Source organism: Corvus hawaiiensis, chromosome 24 (genome assembly GCF_020740725.1).
Source record: "Corvus hawaiiensis isolate bCorHaw1 chromosome 24, bCorHaw1.pri.cur, whole genome shotgun sequence".
NCBI lineage: Eukaryota > Metazoa > Chordata > Aves > Passeriformes > Corvidae > Corvus > Corvus hawaiiensis.
The window spans coordinates 9,138,969-9,159,228 of record NC_063236.1 but is presented as its reverse complement, the minus strand read 5'-3'; the positions used below and the strand labels follow the sequence as shown (position 1 = coordinate 9,159,228).

The 20,260-nt window shown below is 55.4% G+C and overlaps 1 protein-coding gene and 1 long non-coding RNA gene across 35 annotated transcripts in view; both read right to left on the bottom strand.

Moving 5' to 3' along the window:
• Positions 1-961, bottom strand: part of NFASC (neurofascin) — a 74,095-nt gene extending 73,134 nt beyond the window's left edge. For 7 of the 34 annotated variants that reach the window (XM_048327630.1, XM_048327637.1, XM_048327638.1 and 4 more), the window contains exon 1: positions 369-811. In XM_048327630.1, coding sequence (XP_048183587.1) covers positions 369-669 — 301 coding nt within the window. In that variant the 5' untranslated portion in view covers positions 670-811. Of the gene's footprint in view, positions 1-368; positions 817-855 lie in introns of those variants that run through there. The other 27 variants (XM_048327642.1, XM_048327647.1, XM_048327648.1 and 24 more) reach the window with 13 other exon arrangements.
• A 13,023-nt stretch (positions 962-13,984) lies between these two features.
• Positions 13,985-19,495, bottom strand: LOC125338037. Its single transcript, XR_007208170.1, has 2 exons — positions 17,114-19,495; positions 13,985-15,232 (listed from the first exon to the last, which is right to left on the bottom strand). It is a non-coding gene; the product is annotated as an uncharacterized LOC125338037 (long non-coding RNA).
• Positions 19,496-20,260: the final 765 nt, after the last annotated feature.

Genomic DNA, 20,260 nt, shown 5'->3' with positions numbered 1-20,260 from the left:
GCAGGGATGGGATTTTCTGGCCGAAACCTCCGTTTTTCCCACCCAAAACCCCTCTTGGTGCCATTCCCAGAGGCCTCCCCGGGATGGAACGCGCGGCTTCCCTGCTCCCTGTCCTCCAAGGAGCACCTGAGGCCATGGAAAAGGGAGGACCCCGCTCTATCCCAACAATCCCTCTCTCCCAGGCCCCAGCGCTCCCACCTCCGCCACGGCCTCCTCATCCCATTCCCGAGCTTTTCCCGGCGATGGGAGCAGCGGGAGCTCCCGTGGAGCCGGGACTCCCAATGATTCAGCACTTTCCCCCCTTTCCCGGAGGGAATCGATCCCCGGGAGCGCTGCGGGAGGATGCGGATCCCGCACCCGGCACTCACCGCTCGCCGCCGGGGCCCGGCGCTTCCCGGCGCCGCATCCCAACCCAGGTGCGTTTTCCCGGTGGATTTTTCCGGCCCAGGATGTTCTTCCGGAGGGACAATCCACCCCCCGAAGGCGACAGGGAAGGAGCGAGGAGCTGGGGGAGCAATCGCTGCTCCCCGCGAGCTTTCGGGCCCCCAAAGTTGCGCTGTCACCCCAAGGTCCCCGCCCGGGCTGCGCTCCCCGTGCCCCCGCACCGCCACCGCGGGATTTTGTCACACGCAGGGACACGAAGCCGTGACGTAACAGCCAAAATCCCATCACATGCCCCAGCTCCCCCCTCCCGGGGTCCGGCCAGCAAAACCCGGCCGATTTTGGGGGTCACCGAGCAGCTTTGGGACCCCAAACCCGCGCTGAGGATGCGCGGCCCCCACCCCGTGCTCAGCCCCGAGCATCCGCCGGGAGTTTCTCGCATCCCGGTGCTTCCCGATCCCGGTTTCTCCTTACCCGGTGGGAGCTGGGGTGGCCGCAGCCGGGGCTCGGGGCGGGCTCGGTGCGGGCTCGGTGCGCCGCACTGCGCGCTCCCGGGCGCGGCCGCGCCGCACTGCGCGCTCCCGAGCGGGCGGAGAGAGAGCGCGTCCCGGCAGCAGCAGCGGCAGCAGGAGGAGGAGGAGGAGGAAGAGGCAGGGAAGGGAGGGAGGGAGGAAGGCACGGGCTGGAGGGGAGGGGGATGAGCAGGGGGAGGAGCTCATTAGCGGCGCCCTTAATGAGCAGCCGCAGACGCGCAGCACGGGGCTGAGCCCTCCCAATCCTACAGGCGCAATCCAGGGACAGAAACGGGAATTTTGGGGAAGGGGAGGATGAGTTTGGGACACCCCGAGGGTGAGGAGGGTCCCCCGGGGGGCTCTGTGTCCCCCCAAGGGCGAGGAGCTGACCCCTCCCAAAGCCCCGCGCACAATCCAGGGACAGAACCGGGAATTTTGGGGAAGGGGAGGACGAGTTTGGGACACCCCGAGGGTGCGGAGGACCCCCGGGGGGCCAAACCATCCTCAAGGATCAGCAACGAAGGACAAAAAAACCCCCCTGGAGTTAAATTCGGGGACATTTTTCCATTTTTTTCGAAGGGTGAGGAGCATCCCGCGGTGCTGCTGGAGGGGAGCGCGAGTGGCACAGCTCGGCTCGGGGTGCGCCATCAGCTGCTGGCACTGCTGGCACTGCTGGCACTGCTGGCACTGCTGGCACTGCTGGCACTGTCCCCCTGAGTGACCAGCACCGGTGACCACCCGAGCCCGGCCATCTCCGCGGCCGCTCGGGGATCAGAGCTCGCGGTTTAATTAAAGCTCCCCCACTCCCAGGGAGATTTGTGGCCTCCCCTTCCCATGATTTTTATTCAATTCCCGATTTTCTGCTGAGGCTGCAGAGCTGGAATTGATGGATGTGGGGCTCGGGCAGCGCCGGGGTGAGCCTGGGTTTCGTCTCGCTGCTGAATTGGGTATAAAAATATGAAATATTTGATTTTATAGATAGAAAAATATGTAAATGAAATAGGTCGAACGATGCCAGAGCAAATCCTGGAATGATTCATGGAATCAGGGAGTGGTTTGGGCTGGAAAGGAGCTTGAACTCGTCCCATCCCATGGGCAGGGATGCAATCCACGATCCCAGGCTGCTCCAACCGGGCCTGGGACACTTCCAGGGATGAGGCAGCCACGGTTTCTCTGGGAATTCCATCCCAGCCCCTCCCCACCCTCACAGGGAAGGATTCTTCCCAGTATCCAACTGGAATTCCCCCTTTTTCACTCTGAACCCGTTCCCCCTTTTCCTGTCACTCCAGGCCCTTTTCCAAAGTCCTTTTCCATCTTTCCTCTTGGTTCCTTCAGCTCCTGGAAGGTCACATTGGATCATCCCAAAGCTCCCTTATCCAGGCTGAGCAATCCCAATTTCCCAGCCTTTCCTCACTCCAGAGCTGCTCCATCCCTCGGATCGTCCTGGAGCCTCCTCTGGATTTGCTCCAGCGGCTCCAGGTCCTTCCTGAGCTGGGAATTCCAGGGCTGGAGCAGCTCCGCAGGAGGGTCTCACCTGAGGGGGCAGAATCCCCCCCTCCCCTGCTCCATTCATCCCCTGGTTTAGCCCAAAAAATCCATTCCCAGGTGTTGCCATCCCATGGAAACGAGGAAAGAATTCCCGGGTCAGAAATTCCACGTGGATCCCCGGCTTTGCTGGATCACCAGAGGGAAAAAACTTCCTGGGGGGGATGTGGGGAAGGAGCTGGAAATCCCGGTTTCCCTATGGAATAACAGATACCGGGAGCAGCTGCTGGGAAAGGAGGGAGATAAATCGACCAGGAATATTCTGGGATAGAGCAGAATTCCAGCCCTCCGTCCCCAGCTGCTGGGAGCTGGGGAAAAAAAGGGGGAAAGCCATGGGGAAAACCGGGAATAAACCAAACCATCCTCAAGGATCAGCAACAAAGGACGAACAAAAATCCCGGAGTTCAATTCGGGGACGTTTTTCCATGGATGTCACCAAAGTCAGGGATCTTCTCCCTGACGCTGCAGCTTTGGGAACATCAGATTTCACCGGGCTTTGCCTTTTCCGCCCGGATCCTGCTGGATTTGGGGCAGGAGAAGGGAATTTCCGGAGCTGCCTCTCCAGCGGTGCTGACTGCTCCTCCAAGATGCTGATCCCGGAGAATTCCAGAGGGATCCAAGGGCACGCTGCACTTCTGGAGCTGCTCAGCGCCTTGAAAAATTCCCTTTTCCCCTTTTTTCCCCCTTTTTCCTGCAAGGTTTTCCCCTTCTTTTCCATTGATGGCCACGAACAGTGGGAAGAAACTGAAATATCCTTTTTTTTGGGAAGTTCCCATGGAAAATCCCATCTGGAAGAGGCCCCTGCCCTCCTGCCCCTCACAAAATCTGATTTACACCACGCAGGGCTCATCTCTTTGAGCCAAAATGTCCTTATTTTTCCATGGAGATGCCTCTGGAAGAGGTTCTGGAAGAGGTGGAGAGCAGGAAGAAAAGCTTGGAATCTGCTCATGGAGGAAAGAAAACCGGGATGTGTCTCCTGGTCCTGCGGGAACAACCAAATCTGGTGTAAAAATGATGCAAATTCCCAAAAGAAAAAGTTGGAAACTCCAGAAAAATCACATAAATGGGGTGGAAAGCTCATCCTGAAATTCCAGGATGCATTTGGGACAGGGGAGCGCTGGAATCAGCTGGAATTTGGGCATTTCCCAGCAGGGAAATCCCTTCCCAGATCCACCCTGGGTCTTCGTCCTCACTCCAGACCCCATGGAAGGTCCCTTCCCTTGGCTTCTCCCCAGAGATCCCCAGCAATCCAATTATCCCGGTTAATCACGGGATGGAAAACCGGGAAAACGAGTTCCTCCGATCCATTTGGAAAAATATTGATCCTCCTGAAAGCCTTTGCAATGATGGATTTGGGGGGAGGCTTTAGGGACGGTGATGGATGTGCATCCCAGGAACTCGGTTTTTATGGATGTGCATCCCAGGAACTCAGTTTTTATGGAGCAGCCGCTTCTCCTGGCCCAGGACATGGATCATCCCACCTGGGAAATCCCGGGACACGGAGCTTTTCCCATCTGTATCCACGGACAGAGGGATTTGGCCTCGTTGGTTCTTTATTCCCCATTAATCCAGGAATTAAAACCTGGGTTGGGATTTAAATAAACTCCTCCAGGGTTTGTTATTCCAATACCGGCGGGAAAAGCAGCACGAATTCCAAAGTGGATTCCTTGGGAGCCGATTGTTGGAATTAAAGGAGACGGGATCGCTCCTTTCAGGAGCATCCAACCCCAGAGCTGTTGGAATTCGCAATCCCAGAGCTCCGCCAGCACAAAAAGATGGAAAATCCCACCTGACATTCCCAAAGATCCCAAAAAGCTGCGGTTTGGGGCTGTCCGCGGTCGGGGAGTGCCACCTGCTGTTCCCGCCTGTCCCCGCTCCAGGGATTTACCCTTCCCAAATCCCGGAGCTGCGGCACCGGGAATTCCCAGCCGGGAATGGGAGACCGGGATGGGAAAATCGGCACCTGGGAAAATCGGTGACAAAGTGGGGATCCCAAAAGCGTTCCCGTCATCCCGCTGGGACAGCGGCAGGAATTTCCTCATGGAAAAGGCGGCCAGGCTTTGGAATCCCCCCATTCCTGGAGGTGTCCAGGGAATTCCTGGATGTGGCTCTCAGTGCTCAGGGTGGGGATCGGGCAGGGTTTGATGATCCTGGAGGGATTTTCCAGCCTCAGGAATCCTGGAATTCTGCACAGCTGGAGGCCACAGCTCCTGGATTCCATCCCTGGCAGCGTGGAATATCCAAAGGATGCGGCCAAAATTCCCAGGAACCAGAGGTTGAGATGGGGCCGAACTGAGCAGGATTTGGGGGAAGGAAAATCATGGCAGGGAAAAGGAAAATAATTCCAGCAGGGAAGGTCAGGGAATGCAGGAAAGGAGGGAGAAGTGGGAAAGGAGGGAAAAGCGGGAAAGGAGGGGAAAGCGGGAAAGCCGAGCTTGATTGTTAATTAAAAATCTCCCTCTAATTAAGGATATTCCACCCTCCAGCACAGGGATGCTCCAGAGCTCTGTGCTGATCCCACGCAGCATTCCAGGCAAAACTCCCCCTTGGATTTGTTTGCTGGGATGTGTCCGGAGCGTTTTGGGAGGGATCTGTGCCCCTCCAGGAGCGGAGCAGGATTTGACGGAGGAATTGTCAGTCCAGGATCTCTTGGATCCTGCAGGAATCAGGCTCTTCCCGGGAAAACAGCCTGGAAAATCCTGCTTGGGAAGCCTGAATCCAGCCCGGAGCGAATCCCAGGATTCTCCTCCACCACTAGATCGCAGCACATCCCCAATTTCTGCAGGAAAAAGGAGCCGCTGGAACATCTTGGAATCACTGGAGCAAAAATCCAGGTGGGAAATGGTGCGGAAGGAAGGACACGGCCGAGAACATTCCTGCCCTTAGGATGAATCCAACCCGCGGGAATTTCCTGGTCTGGGAGAAAGGGCCACGGGCAGCGTCCGGCGTGTCCAGGGCTTCCCATTCCATGGGGAAAGCGGCTGGAATGGGATCACCGGGCTCTGCTGGTTTCCCACAGCCCTTGGGTGAGCTTGGCCGTGGATCCCAGAGAGAAAATCCTGGAAAAATCCTGGAAGGAAAAGAGGGAAGTGATGAAATGGGAAAGAAAATTGTCCCCAAATCCAGCAGCGGCTGAGCCCAAACCCCACAGGGACACGTCCACACCCCCGAATTCCTGCGCTTGTCCCATTCCCATCCCTGAATTCCTGCCCTTGTCCCGTTCCCATCCCTGAATTCCTGCCCTTTCCCCATTCCCATCCCTGAATTCCTGCGCTTGTCCCATTCCCATCCCCGAATTCCTGCCCTTGTCCCATTCCCATCCCCGAATTCCTTCCCTTTTCCTGTTCCCATCCCTGAATTCCTGCCCTTGTCCCATTCCCATCCCTGAATTCCTGCCCTTGTCCCGTTCACATCCCCAAATCCCTTCCCTGTCACATCCCTGAATCCCTTCCCTTTTCCCCCTTCTCCAGCTCCCGAGGATCCCTTAACGGATGAATAACCAGAGAAAAAAACACCTGGAATTCCCTCCTTTTTTTTCCCAGTCCTTTTTTCCCACTCCCTGCCTTTCCCAGCTCCCAAATTCCAAGCACACAAGGTTTTCCAGAGGCCAGACTTCCCTGGCTGCTTATTATTCCCGGCAGGAATATCCCGAGACAGCAAATTGCTTTGTTGATCCTGCGGAGGGAATCGATCCTTGCAGAGCTCAGCGCCTCCGGAATGTTCATCCCTGCCCGGGAGCAGGAAGGATGATCCCAGCGGGATTTGGGATTTGGGGAAGGGGGGGTGTGGGATGGCTCAGGCTTTTCCCGAGCTTTGCTGAGGAGCGGGATTGAAGGCTGGGATTGATTGATTGATTCCCCCCCTCCCCTTTCCAGCAGAGCCCCTGGAATTTAAAATAATTCCAGCGCTGCCTTTGCCTCCGGAGAAGGACGGGAATAAATCCCGGGAGTTGGCCATAAATCAAAAATTAATCTCCCCGAAGCGCCCGGCCTGTCCCGATCCCTCAAACAACAAACCAGCGGGAATTTATCACGGGAATTCATCCCGGTGGCTGCCAGGAGGGGGATGGATGAGGGTGGAAAAGCTGGGAGTTAAAAAACAGGGAAAAAACCCACGGAAAACACTGGGATGTGGCTCTGGGGGGGTTAAATGTCACCCTCCGTTGTCACATCCATGGGATTGTCCCCTCCCTGCATCCCAGGAATGCTGTCCCAGCATTCCCACTGCTCCATGGAGCTCCAGGGAATAAATATCCATGGTTTTTTAGGGATTCAGCCCTCACAGGGATCAGAGCAGAGAGGAGGGGAATTCCAAGGTCCTTTCAATGGAAAAGGGACACAAGGAGAGGAATTCCAAGGTCCTTTCCATGCCCAAGGTCATTTTTTTGTCCCAAATATTCCCATCTTGTTGGCACATCCCAGTTTAACCTCATTTTTAATGGAACATTTCGCTTTTCCTTCTCTGTTTCTGCCCAGGCTCAGGGGTTTGTCCAAAAATTGGGAATTTCCGAACTCCAAGGACACCCAGGAGAGCTCAGTTCACATCTCACAGGTGGGAAAAAGTCCTGGGAAAAGGAGCTGCTCTGGGTTTTCCAGGAAAATCAGGAAATAAACAGCACGGGAAGGATTAGGAAAAGAAATTCCAGGATTTTTGAGGCTGGAAAAGCCTTCCAAGGCCACCGAGTCCAATCCTTGTCACCCAGAGCCCCGAGTGCCACATCCAGGAATTCCCTGGACACCTTCAGGGATGGGGATTGCAGGCAGGATGGGATTCCCGGAGTTTTTGTTCCTGGAATTCTGAGGCACGAGGATGAGCCCAGGGGTCATTCCTGCCCTTCCAGAGGGGCCGAAATCCGGGATTTTCCAGGGAGGAGGAGAAAATCTGCCCAGATTTTTGTTGGGGTGGGAACAGCTCCGCAGCCAGCGGAGCTCCCAGGAATCCTTGGATGCTTTGATGTGGGAATCACGTGGGAAGGGGCGAGGGGGGAACAAAGAGTTCCATGAATCCTCCAAGGAATATTTTTCCAGGATGGGAAGCAGAAGAGAGCCCCAGGAGCAGCTCCGGAGCTGCAGCCTCCTCATTCCCGCACCCCAAATCCCTACGGATCCATCCCAAACTCCGGCGATTTTCAAGCTGATTCCTCTGAATCCCAAAATAGCTTTTCCCCCCACCATTCCCAGCCTTTTTCGCCGCTTTTCCTGCAAAAAATTCCTTTTGATCTTTTTTTTTTTCCTGCCTCCCTTTCTTCGACAAATTAAGCCCAAACTCATCAGCAGGAATTGCTCCCACTGGAATTACTCCGGGAACCTCCAGCTCGGGATGGAGTTGTTCCATCTCTTAAAAAAAAAGATGGATGAAGAAATTAAAGGAATTTGTTGAAATATTTCCTTGGAAGTGGCTCTGGAGTCTCCTGGAGCGTTTGGGGACAGCTCGGACACTTCTCCCTCAAATTCACCTTTTATTGGAGCTTCTCCTCCTGTTTGGAGCTGGGATTTTTTGGGATGTTGTTCCCAAATATTGGAATATTTTAAGGAATGGGGTTGAGAAAGTTTCGGGGCTCCAAGGCTGCCGAGGTTATTCCCAGAGGAGCCATCCAGCGCTTCCATTCCCCTCCTTCCCATGTATTCCCACTTCTTCCCACCCATTCCCACTCATTCCCACCCATTCCCACCCATTCCCACTCATTCCCACCCAATCCCACCCATTCCCTCCCACTCCCACCCACTCCCACCCACTCCCACCCATTCCCATCCATTCCCACCAATTCCCACCCACTCCCTCCCACTCCCACCCATTCCCACCCATTCCCATTCATTCCCATCCATTCCCTCTCATTCCCACCCATTCCCACCCATTCCCACCCATTCCCATCCATTCCCATCCATTCCCACCCTTTCCCATCCATGCCCTCCCATTCCCACCCTTTCCCATTCATTCCTATCCATTCCCATCCATTCCCACCCTTTCCCTCTCATTCCCATCCATTCCCATCTATTCCCACCCTTTCCCACCCTTTCCCATCCATTCCCATCCATTCCCACCCTTTCCCATCCATTCCCACCCTTTCCCACCCATTCCCATCCATTCTCACCCTTTCCCTCTCATTCCCACCCATTCCCACCCATTCCCACCCTTTCCCATCCATTCCCACCCATTCCCATCCATTCCCGTCCATTCCCACCCATTCCCACCCATTCCCACCCTTTCCCACCCATTCCCACCCATTCCCACCCATTCCCGTCCATTCCCGTCCATTCCCATTCATTCCCATTCATTCCCATCCATTCCCACCCTTTCCCATTCATTCCCATCCATTCCCACCCTTTCCCTCTCATTCCCATCCATTCCCATCCATTCCCACCCTTTCCCATCCATTCCCACCCTTTCCCACCCATTCCCACCCATTCCCATCCATTCCCGTCCATTCCCATTCATTCCCGTCCATTCCCATCCATTCCCACCCTTTCCCATTCATTCTCATCCATTCCCACCCTTTCCCTCTCATTCCCATCCATTCCCATCCATTCCCACCCTTTCCCATCCATTCCCACCCTTTCCCATCCATTCCCACCCATTCCCGTCCATTCCCGTCCATTCCCACCCATTCCCGTCCATTCCCGTCCATTCCCGTCCATTCCCATCCATTCCCGTCCATTCCCATCCATTCCCGTCCATTCCCACCCATTCCCGTCCATTCCCGTCCATTCCCATCCATTCCCGTCCATTCCCACCCATTCCCGTCCATTCCCACCCATTCCCGTCCATTCCCATCCATTCCCGTCCATTCCCACCCATTCCCGTCCATTCCCACCCATTCCCGTCCATTCCCATCCATTCCCACCCATTCCCACCCATTCCCATCCATTCCCATCCCTTCCCATCCATTCCGATCCATGCCCACCCCTATTCTCTCAGATTCCAACGCCGCCATCCCACACGGAGCCCTCGGAGCCCGGCACGTTCCTTTGCTGGATGCACAAACACGAACTCATTAGCAGCCCTAATTAGCAGCGCTAATTAGCGGGATGCTCCAAAGGGAAGGAAAATGAAGAGGCGAAGGAAGAGACAGAGCAGAGGGGGGAGGGATTGGGAAGGGGGAAAAAAAAGGGATACAAAAGACATGGAGAGAAAAGGTCTGGATAAAAATAGAACTGAGGTCGTTCCCTGTTTGTGCTCTGGGTACCAACAGCTCCAGGATTCCCAAATCCCACCTGGAACTCAGCATTCCAAGGAATTCAAACTGCCAGGGAGCAGTGACGGACAAATCCTTCCTCTCCCTTTCCTCATCCTCATCCTCCTCTTCATCTTCCACTTCCTCACCTTTTCCCACTGGGATCATTCCCATTTCCCATCCCAGCCAGCAAATCCACGGCTGCAGTGGCGGGGAAAGCTGAATTTTCCTAAAATCCCTGGAAATCCCGGTATTCCAGCTCTGGCACGGGCACAAAGTCATTCCCGCTGCCCCAAACGCGCTTTAAACATTCATCCACCCAAATCCCAACCCTGTGGAGCACAGGACGGATCCGGGCTGGGACTGGGATGTTCCATGGCTGATATTTTCCCTGTTTTCCCTGTTTTTTCCCTGTCCTCGTGCCAGAGCCGCTCCAAAAAAACATTGGAATGACAAATGCCGCCCCCGCCTGCAATTCCGGTCACGGCACACGCGGCGGATTTTTGACCCGGCAGCCGCTTTTTGAAGGAATAAAAATCCTTCTTTCCGCTCCTCCCGATGACTCCACACCCATCAGGGCCGTTAATTGCCGGGAATATTCCAAAGGGCGAGGGAAAATTGCGGCTGAACCGCCTCTCCCGCCTCGCCAGAGGAATAATTGGGGACCTGGAGGTTGTGCCGCGTGTCCCAGCCGAGCTCGTTTTTCCCGATTTGATGGTTCGGTGTCACAACTGGAGTTAAAAGCATGGATGGGAATCGGTGGGAATGCGGCAGGGAATGGGGCAGCTCAAATTCGGGGATTTATGGCGCGGGAGGAGCCGATCCGTGATGTCCGTAGGGGTCTGGGATTGTCCGTATGGACGCAGATCCACACAAAACCATTCCTGAGACTTTATTCCCGATAAAGAAAAGCTTCACGATGAGTTCCATGCGCATCCGAAGTCCCAAACCAGCAGGAGAGTGGGATTTTCCCATTGCTCCAGCTCTAAGGTGGTAAAAAATTCCCATTTTTGGGGGGAGATTGGTCAGGAGTGACTTTGGGAGAGAAATTGGAAATAAATCCAACATTTCACCCTGGAAATGCCTCTCCTGTAGGACAGGGGCTCTTTTCCAGCCTTTCCCATAGGATTGGGATTCTTTTCCTGCCTTTCCTTTAGGATCAGGACTCTTTTCCTGCCTTTCCCATAGGATTGGCATTCTTTTCCTGCCTTTCCTTTAGGATCAGGACTCTTTTCCAGCCTTTCCCATAGGATTGGAATTCTTTTCCTGCCTCTCCTTTAGGATCAGGACTCTTTTCCTGCCTTTCCCATAAGATCAGGGCTCTCTTCTGCCCTTCCTGTAGGACTGGGATTCTTTTCCTGCCTTTCCATAGGATCAGGGCTCTTTTCCTGCCTCTCCTGGAGCCCCCAGCAGGCCTGGAGCACGGATTTGATTCCCAACCGGAATTTGAGCGGCAGCAAATCAAGGATTAATCAGGTTCTATAAATATCAGCATCCCTCTCCCAGGCTCAGCTCCTGTTCCGGTGCCTTCCAGCAAACCTCAGGATCTGAACATTCCCAGAAATCCCCTCGGATCCCTCCCAGCCTCCCAGTATCCGCCTCTTTTCATTCCACATTTTCCTCCAGCTCGCCCAACCTAATCCCGAATCGCAACCACGGGAAGAGAGGGGGAATTTCGATTCCCAATTCCTGGGCGGGTTTAACAGGTGGATGAACTTCCTGAGGATCCTCCAGGGCTGCTCATTATCCCGGAATTCCCGGTTTTCCTGGAGCCTGGAGCCCCCGGTGTGGTCATGGCAACTGGTTTTGCTTAAACGCAGCTCAGGAGTGGAGTTAATTTTAGATGAGGTGAGGAGGGAGCTGCTGCAATCCTTGGATTTCTCCTCTCGGAACGATTCCCAGGAATTCCTGCACCACGGCAGCCCCCCGAACATCGTTATCCAGAGAATAACTTGTTTCTCATGGAATTATAACGGGGTTTGGGTTGGGACGGGTCTTAAAGGTCTCGTTGCAACCCCAAATCATTTCATTCCAGCTGATCCATGGAGTTGCTCATAACCAATCCCAAATTTCTCCTCCGTGAGCTCCTCAGGCTCCGTTTTTTTCCATGAATATTTCGCTGATGGATTCCTTGACTCCCGTGCTGCAGCCAACAGCCAAATCCAAAGGAACTTTCAGAGAGAGCTTTCCAGAAAGCGCATCCGGAGCTGCCCATCCCCAGCAATCCCAGAGCCATCCTGCTGGGAAGAGCGAGGGATGGAAGGAAAACTGAGCCAGAGCTCGGAGTTCATCCTGAAAATCTCCTCCCGGCAGCTGCCACAGGAGTCATTCCATCATTTATTTTTATCTGGCCAGGAAAAGCCAAAGCTGCTCACAAGGAACTTTTCCAGGCCAAATTTGTCCACGGAATTATTTTCTGGGAGGAATTCTCTCCGTTCCAGCCTTGCCCCGACAAATCCGAGCCGGTGCTCCCGATGCTCCCGCCCGGAGCTGCTTCCAGCAGCACCAGCCACGGGATAATTCCATGGGAATAATTCCATCCTAAATTGTTTGGGACTGGCCTGGAGCATCTCCAAGAACTTTCCATGAGTCCTGAGCTTCCCAAACATCCCGGGACAGCGTTGGATGCATGGAGCTGTCTCTTCCCAAGGAATGCTCTGCGGGATTGGCCCTCATTAATCCTCACCCTGTCATTAACCACAGCATTTAATTGATAAATTAGCATCTGGTTAGGCACGGACAGGACATGGATCAGCGGGAATGAGTCTCCGGAGGCCATGGATCTGTGGCGGTGTTGGGAATACCGGGCAAGGACAGGCACAGGAAAATCCCATGGGAAGGATGAGATGGGTCGGGGATGCTGCCTCCCAGGATAACTCCTGGAAGCTGGAAAAGGAATCTTCACTGGGAGCTGGAGTGCCAGGACACAGGGAATGGCTTCCCACTGCCAGAGGGCAGGGATGGACGGGATATTGGGAAGGAATTCCTGGCTGGGATGGAATTCCCAGAGAATCCATGGCTGCCCCATCCCTGGAAATGTCCAAGGCTGGGTTGGACGTGGCTTGGAGCAACTTGGGATAGTGGAAGGCGTTGGGGGTGGAATGGGATGAGTTTTTGGGATCCCTCCCGCCCAAACCATCCTGGGATAACACCATTCCAGCCTGGGAATGGAGTCTGGATGCATCCCAGTTCCAGCAGCGGCATTCCTGTGTTTCCATCCCATTCCGGAGCTGTTCCCTCTCACCTGAGACCTCAGGATGACCCCAGCCGGGATCCCAACCCCATCCCGGGTTTGGGATAAGCAAACAGGGGATTTATCCCTCTCCCCGATCCATTTCCCCTCATTTCTCTTCCTTTTACCTCCGGCTTTCCTGGGAATGCTCTGCCCGCGTTGCAAAAGCACGGAATTATTATTCAGGGAAGGAGTGGGAGAGAGGCTCTAAACGCAAAGCGCGGGAGCGATCCTTAATCATCCCCATCATTCCTTAATTGCCGGAGCCGAGCCCATTCCGAGGAGAACATGGAATGTTAAATTTAGACGGAGCAGAGCACCGGGATCTATTTTGGGGGATTCGCGCTCTCCCCGCGACGGATTCTGCCTCCCGCTCTTCCCAGGAATGTCAACACCGGGGACTGGCGGAGCAGCGCCAGCCACGCGTTCCGTGGGCTCCCGCCAGGAGCTCCTGGGAATGTCGGAATGCGGCAAAGCCTGGGAAATGAGTGGAATGAGGATCCCGCTGGATTCCGCATGTGGATTTTTGGGGAAAACCTGTTCCATGCCCCGTTCCGACGGCGCCGTGTCCAAAGGCACCTCAGGATGGGATGGGGTGAATCCTGCCCGGTGCTCCAGTGTGGAAGAGGATCCATAGGAAACCATGGATCCATTTTCCTCTCTTTCTGGGGTCCCAGACTGGCAGAATTCCTTGTTCTCCTCATTCCCTGCTCCCCCTTTTCAAACCCCTTTTCCAAGTCCTCCTGGAGACTTTCAGATGGAGATGCAGGAGCAGGACTGGGATCTCTCACACCAATCCCTGATTCCCATTGTTCTCCATCAGCAGGACTGGGATCTCCCACACATTCCCTGATTCCCATTGTTCTCCATCAGCAGGACTGGGATCTCCTACACATTCCCTGATTCCCATTTTCTTCCAGCAGCATCTCCCAAAACATTGGCTCTGTGGCCACGCCGCCTCCTCTCCCTGTCCCCCACCTCAATCCACGCATTCCCATTTTTTTGGGGAGTCTGGAAGCAGCCATGCTGCCCCTCTGCCCCTCACGCCTCCCATCCCTTTGGATGCTGCTATTCCCGGGAAAATCGACAGCGGGAGGGGGAAAATCAAAACTTAATAAGAATTAAGACAACAGATTCATTAAAAACTCGTTAATTCCTGTCAGGAGCAGCTTTAATTAACAAATCCCAGGAACTGCGGCACTGCCACGGGTCCTGTGACCACCTGAGTGCCGCTAATGAAATGCCAGTTAAAATTCCCCGGAATCTGGCAGCGCCTTTTCCGCCCGCTGCCAAGATTTTCTCCGCAGCCTCCGAGTTCACCTCGTTTGTCATTGTCCTCCCCGTGCTGGAGCGGGGGGGTTCTTGGAAAACGTTCCCAGCTTTCTCCTTCCCTTCCCAAGAAACGTTGTTTGCTTCTCTCGGGTGTTTTTAGCCAAATCCTGCTTTTCTCCCAGATTTTTCAGAGGTGTGGGAGTGTTGGCTGTGCTGTTTTCCATGGAATGTCATCCTGCTGGCTCTGGGATAAGGTTTAGTGGGAATGTCCCTGCTCAGGGACTCAGTGGCCTCCCTTCCAAATCATTCCATGATTTGGGGAATATTTTCTTCATCCAAGGCTCCCTCAGCATCCACAGCCAGGGAAAATCCTCATTCCCATCCCACCTATGGGCGACAGTTCCGGTGGGACCCTCATTCCCTGAGGATGCTCCTTGGCCTTCCCTTGGGAAGGGAATGGGATCCATCAGCTCTGTTTATTCCTTTGTGTCACGTTTCTCCAAAGAATTCCCGGTCAGAGCCACGGAAAAGCTGCGGAAAAGCTGCGGAAAAGCTCCGGAGGGGCCTTGGGTGGACGGGCTCTGATCCCAGCTGGGGCTCCGTGGGCAGCGGGGGCTGAGGGCCTGGAATGGCTGAGCCTGGCACCATCTGGAGCCTGGGAATGCCCAGGGAAAACAAAACCTGCTCCGAGAAATAAAGGAAGGGCGGCGAAGCCCTTTGGAGAGGAGGTCAAAGCAGGGGAATTCATAGTTCAAGAGTTGGGAAAGGGATTTGCTTCCCTTCCCTCTTCCCTCTTCCCTCTTCCCTCTTCCCTCTTCCCTCTTCCCTCTTCCCTCTTCCCCTTTTCTTTCCCCTTTTCCCTTCCCTTCCCCTCTGAAAACATTCCCGGCACAATGAGATCCCGGGATTTCTTTGCCCAATTCCAGCTTCCTCCACGCTTCCCGCTGACCTCTGTTGGCAAAATCAAACGGAATCGATTTATCCACAGGGCTCCCGATTTCCCAGAGGTTTCTTTCCTCGTCCTTTGATGTGACAATCCAAGGTGTCCCCTCAGCCGCGCAAATGCTGCATCCATAAAATCCACGGCGTTCCCACGCTGGGATTTACATAACGGGGACACTGGAGGCATCAAAAGGAATTGGAGATGAGCTTTAGGAGCAATTAGAGATCCCATGGAAAGGAGGGAGCGGGAATGGGAAGGGGGGCACGGCAAACACCAGGATGTCCCTGGCTCTCTCAGTGCCACTTGTCCTGTTTTATCCCGAAATTCCAACCCCAAACATCCCCAAGTGTCCCGGTTTTCCTCAGGAGTGGCAGCAGATGTGCAGGGACACATCAGGAAGGAGCATCCTGAATTCCTGGAAGAATTCCTGGAAGTGTCGCCAACCCAGCACAGGGGGCTGAGCCCCAAGGAGGGGACACAGGGGTGGCTCTTCCCGAGGGAATTTGCAGCTGGATACGGCTGGAAGTGCATGGGATGCTCCAGTGCTACAGGAAGGGATGGAGGGAGGGGAAGTTTGATCCCAGAAATCGGAGATCAGTCAATCAAGCTCCTCCAGAATTCTGGAAATGGCTTTGGAAAGCATTCCAAGCATCCATCAGGCCCCTCGGACAGCACCAGGACCTGATCCAGATCCATCCAGACACCCAAATGAATCCCAGTTAAGCCTGGATTCCATGGGTCAGGTCCCACAGTGGCAGCTCAGTGGGAATCCGGGGCAGATTTGGGATCACAGGACCCCTGCGAGGGCAGAAGCGCCATAAACCATCCCAAAATCCCCATTTTCTGCTGCTCCAAAGGTCTCCTTTGTGGAGCTGCGCCCCAGAGCTCGAATTTTAGGATTTCTCCTCTAGGATCAGCATCCCTGGGCTCTCACCCTCCTCTTCCTCCTATCCCAACCCTCTTCCCACCGTCAAGGCTTTCCCTGAGCCTAAACAAATCCAGGGATAAATAATCCGAGGATTTGGAGATGCTCCATCACCATGGCAACCCCACAGGCCTCCTCCTCCTCCTCCTCCAGCCGGGAGCGTTCCTGATCTCCCACCGCCTTTCCAGGGCTCCAATCCCCCTGGGTCAGTACCCCTCAAAAAAGCAGATCCCAGTTTTTTTCCTCCCGTTTTTCCAGTTCCTGTGGATTATTCTCCCTTCTCCATCCTCTCCATCCCGACGGGTTTTGCCTCCCGGCCCCACAGCGCCGAAGGCAGATCCCAACGGGCAGGGAGAGGGATCGGAGCCCTGGAAAATCCGCTGGGTTTGTGGGAATTGAGCTCAAAACCAGCAGCGCCCTTTTGCAGGAGCATCCCAGGATTTGTCACCACCTGGGAGGAGGCAGAGGGAGGGGGGAAATATCCCGGGATAAAGCCCGGTGTTAAATGGCCCTGCCACAAAGCCAGAGCTCCACCGCTGACGCTGCAGGTTTGAATTCCGTTCGTGGCTGGCAATAAAAGAAACAAATTCCCCATAACACGCCCAGCAGCATTCCCAGCCTTTTCCAAGCTTTTCCCTCCCCGTGGTTTTTTTTTAGGAAGTTTCTTTCCCTCCGGACCAATCTCCTGCCTCGGGGTTGGACGTGTGGGCGTGGGAGACGGCAGCGGGAGAGAGGCAGAGAAAATTCCTGCGAGGCAAAGCTCATTCCGTAAAAAACCCCCACGTTACCCATAAAAATCCCCACATTATCCATAAAAAAATCCTCCATGTTATCCATAAAAAACCCCCACGTTATCCATAAACACCCCCCCCCATGTTATCCATTAAAAAATCCCCATGTTATCCATAAAAAAACCCCACATTATCCATTAAAAACCCCCACGGTATCCTGAAAAAAACCCCCACGTTATCCATTAAAAAATCCCCATGTTATCCATAAAAAACTCCCACGTTATCCATAAAAATACCCCCCATCTTATCCATAAACCCCCCCACACACATTATCCATGAAAAACGCCCACATTATCCATAAAAAAACCCCCCACGTTATCCATGAAAAACCCCCATGTTACCCATTTAAAAATCCCATGTAATCCATAAAAACCCCCACGTTATCCATTAAAAAAACCCCATAAACAGGGGAACTCCATCGGGGTGTCCAACCCCGGAATTGCTTCCCAAGGTGGATGCAAAGATGTCCGGGAATGAGGAAAGGATAAATCCCACCACATTCCCAGCGCTGCCGGAGGGAGCCGGTCCCGTTTGGGCTCTAATTCCGGTTATTCCTGGGTTTTATGGGATTTATGGGCAGCTTTTATGGCAGCCGTAAAGCAGCCCCAAAGCAGGGAATAAAGGAAGCAGAGGAACATTTCCCATTCCCGGATCGTGGGAAGGGTTCTCCGGAGGATCCTGGGGTCTCTCCATGGCAACAAGAAGGAGGTGGGAATTTGGGGGATTTGCTTGAATTTGGGATTGGAGTTAAAGATGGGATTTGGGATCCTTGTCTTGAAGGGGTGAAAATGTGGGGAATTCTTTGAACAGCTTGGAATGTGGGAAGGGAGAGGGAGGAGGGAAACAGCTGGGAATGGATCCTGTCTATCCCAGGATCCAAAGGTTCCTGCCTTTGGGATTGGAGGCATCACTCCCAAAACTTTCCCAAGCCTGCAGGGATCCTCTATCCGTGAGGTTTTCCTAATCCAGAAAGGACTAAAAGGTGCTGGAGCCCTTTGTTCATCCAGGTCTGGTAGAGCTAAGCTTTGCTGAGCCTGGCTTAACCCTCCAAACCTCCTGATTCTCCAGGAAAATGCCTCAGGGCATCTCCCTGAGGAGATCACCTCGTGTCCTACGGGATAAAAGATGGGAATCTCCTTCCAACCCTACAAATGTGAGTGGGAAAAACCCACCCCAGGCTCCAGCAAGGAAAAATCTCAACCCCATTTCCAGGGAATATTCTCCAGGTGGATCCTGGAGCCGGCCAGGCAGAAGTGCTGGTGCAGCAGGGAAGATAAATCAGAGCCATCTCGGCTGCGATCCCACGCAATTAAAACCTGGCTCGGGATGTGCTCGGCTGCCTGAGGAGCATCTCGGGAGCGACAGGAATTACTCAGCCTCTGCAGCAGCACGGCAGGAGCGAGATGGGGCGTGGAGAGCGCTCCGGGATACCTGGGAGCGGCTTTTCCATCGGCCAAGGAATGCCTGGAGCAGCGGGAATGCCGGATTCCAGCTCCTTCCCTCCCCTTGGAGCAGGGGCTGGCTGGAAATGCGGTTGTGGGGATGCTCCTGCCGATCCTAAAGCAGTGGGGGGACACTGCCGGGGTGTGCCCTCTGCAAGGCCGTGGCACCAGCGAGGTGACAGCAGCGTCCCCGCCCTGCTGGAGACGGGAAGGGGATCACGGAGGAGGGGATCTGCACAGGGATTCTGAGGCCGGGGAGGAGAAAATCAGCCTGGAGACGGATCTGTGGTTATGGGGATGCTCCTGCTGATCCTAAAGCGCAGCGGGGACTCTGCCAGGGTGCCATGGCACCAGTGAGGTGACAGCAGTGTCCTCACCCTGCTGGAGATGGGAGGAAGCCAAGGATGGAGCTGCTGCCACCCCAGTGCCTCCAGGGGCACCTTTAGGGCCGATAGGTGCCCCAAAAAGACCCCCCAGCAGCTCCAGGCTGTGCAGCGGGACCCAGCCAGGAGCAGGAGCATCCAGCAGGAAAATCCCTGCTGTCCCCAGAGCTGGAGGTGGCCCTGGCACGGGGCTGTGCCATGAGGATGAACCCTGGGGCAGAGGGCGCAGGTGGCACCTCCGAGTGATGAGAGGCTCCCTCGGGAATCGGGACCGGGCTGGAGCTGCCCCCTGCTCCATGGGAAGCACCGGGAATGGGCATGGAATGGTTTGGGGTGGATCAGAGAGGCCGCTCAGCCCCTGTTCAGCGGGAAGGGAGCTGCCAGGAGCTGTCCCTGCCACCCCCACAGCTCAGGGGGGGGCTGCAAACGAGACCCTGCTTCGAGTACCCACAGCCCTGGCAGCAGGCACGGGCACAAAAACCACCTGGAAAGGCTTTTCCAACCCACTGGGGCTTCCACGGGATGTTAATGGGATCTGGGAAAAATAAATGGCTATTTCCTTGCATGACCCAGCGCTGGCTGAAACCTCCGATTTTTCCTTTCGCTGTTGGAGAAGCCTCGAGGGGCCGGCGCAGCTGAGCCCCCCTGACCCCGGGGACGCGCTGCAGAGCCCGGCAGTGACGCTAAAGCCGAGCCCTGATCCCGCTGAGCGTCTGCAGAAGGGCTCTGCTGAGGGGGGGCCGAGCCGCGGGCGCATCGGGGCTGGGCACGCGGCCGGGCAGGACTCGATGCCATTGAAGCGCTGCCAATTAAATCAGGTCACTCCGAGCTCTCTCTCCGAGCGCTCTCTCTCTCTCCCCGGCGTGTGCGCGGCTCCGCTCCAGCCCCGCTCCATCCCCGTTCCAGCCCCGCTCCAGTCCCGTTCCAGCCCCACTCCAGCCCCACTCCAGCCCCGCTCCAGCCCCGCTCCAGCCCCGTTCCAGCCCCGCTCCAGTCCCGCTCCAGCCCCGCTCCAGTCCCGCTCCAGCCCCGCTCCAGTCCCGCTCCAGCCCCGCTCCGGCCCCGCTCCTGCCCCGGGCGGTGGCTTTGGGAAGGAGCCAAGCCCCCGGTTCCGCTCGTCAACCCGAGCGTGAAATGGGGACTCGATGGCCGCTGTCACTCCCCAGGGCCCTGGATGGGGCTGGGAAAGGCTTTTCTGGGATGAAAAAAAAACAGCTGGGGGTGCTCTGCTGCCCCCACCCCAAATCCCGCCCTTGTCCAGCCCCGCAGCTGCGGCGGACAGATCCTTGTCCCCATGTCCCGCTGGAGGGTCAGGGTGGGTGGGGGTGTCCATCTCCACCTCAAAGTGACACAGCTGGGACCCCAGATCTCTCCAGAGCAAAAGGCAGATTTTTCCCGGGTTTTTCCAAGGTTAAGAGTCCCTGAACATCCCATTTTGGGGGAAAATGAGCCACTGGCAGCGCGTCCTGCTTGGGGACCGAGCTGCGAAACGCCTCGGGGCGTCGCGCCGTCCCTTTGGGGGGATGACAAGGAACTGGCGGGGCCACCCGCGGCCGGATCTTTGGAAAGGCCAAGAAATCCTGGTGGGCAGGAGGGGATTTGGGACACACCGAGCGTCCCCTCCCCTCCCACCCAGCCCCGCAGCCCCCGGGCTCGGCGACCC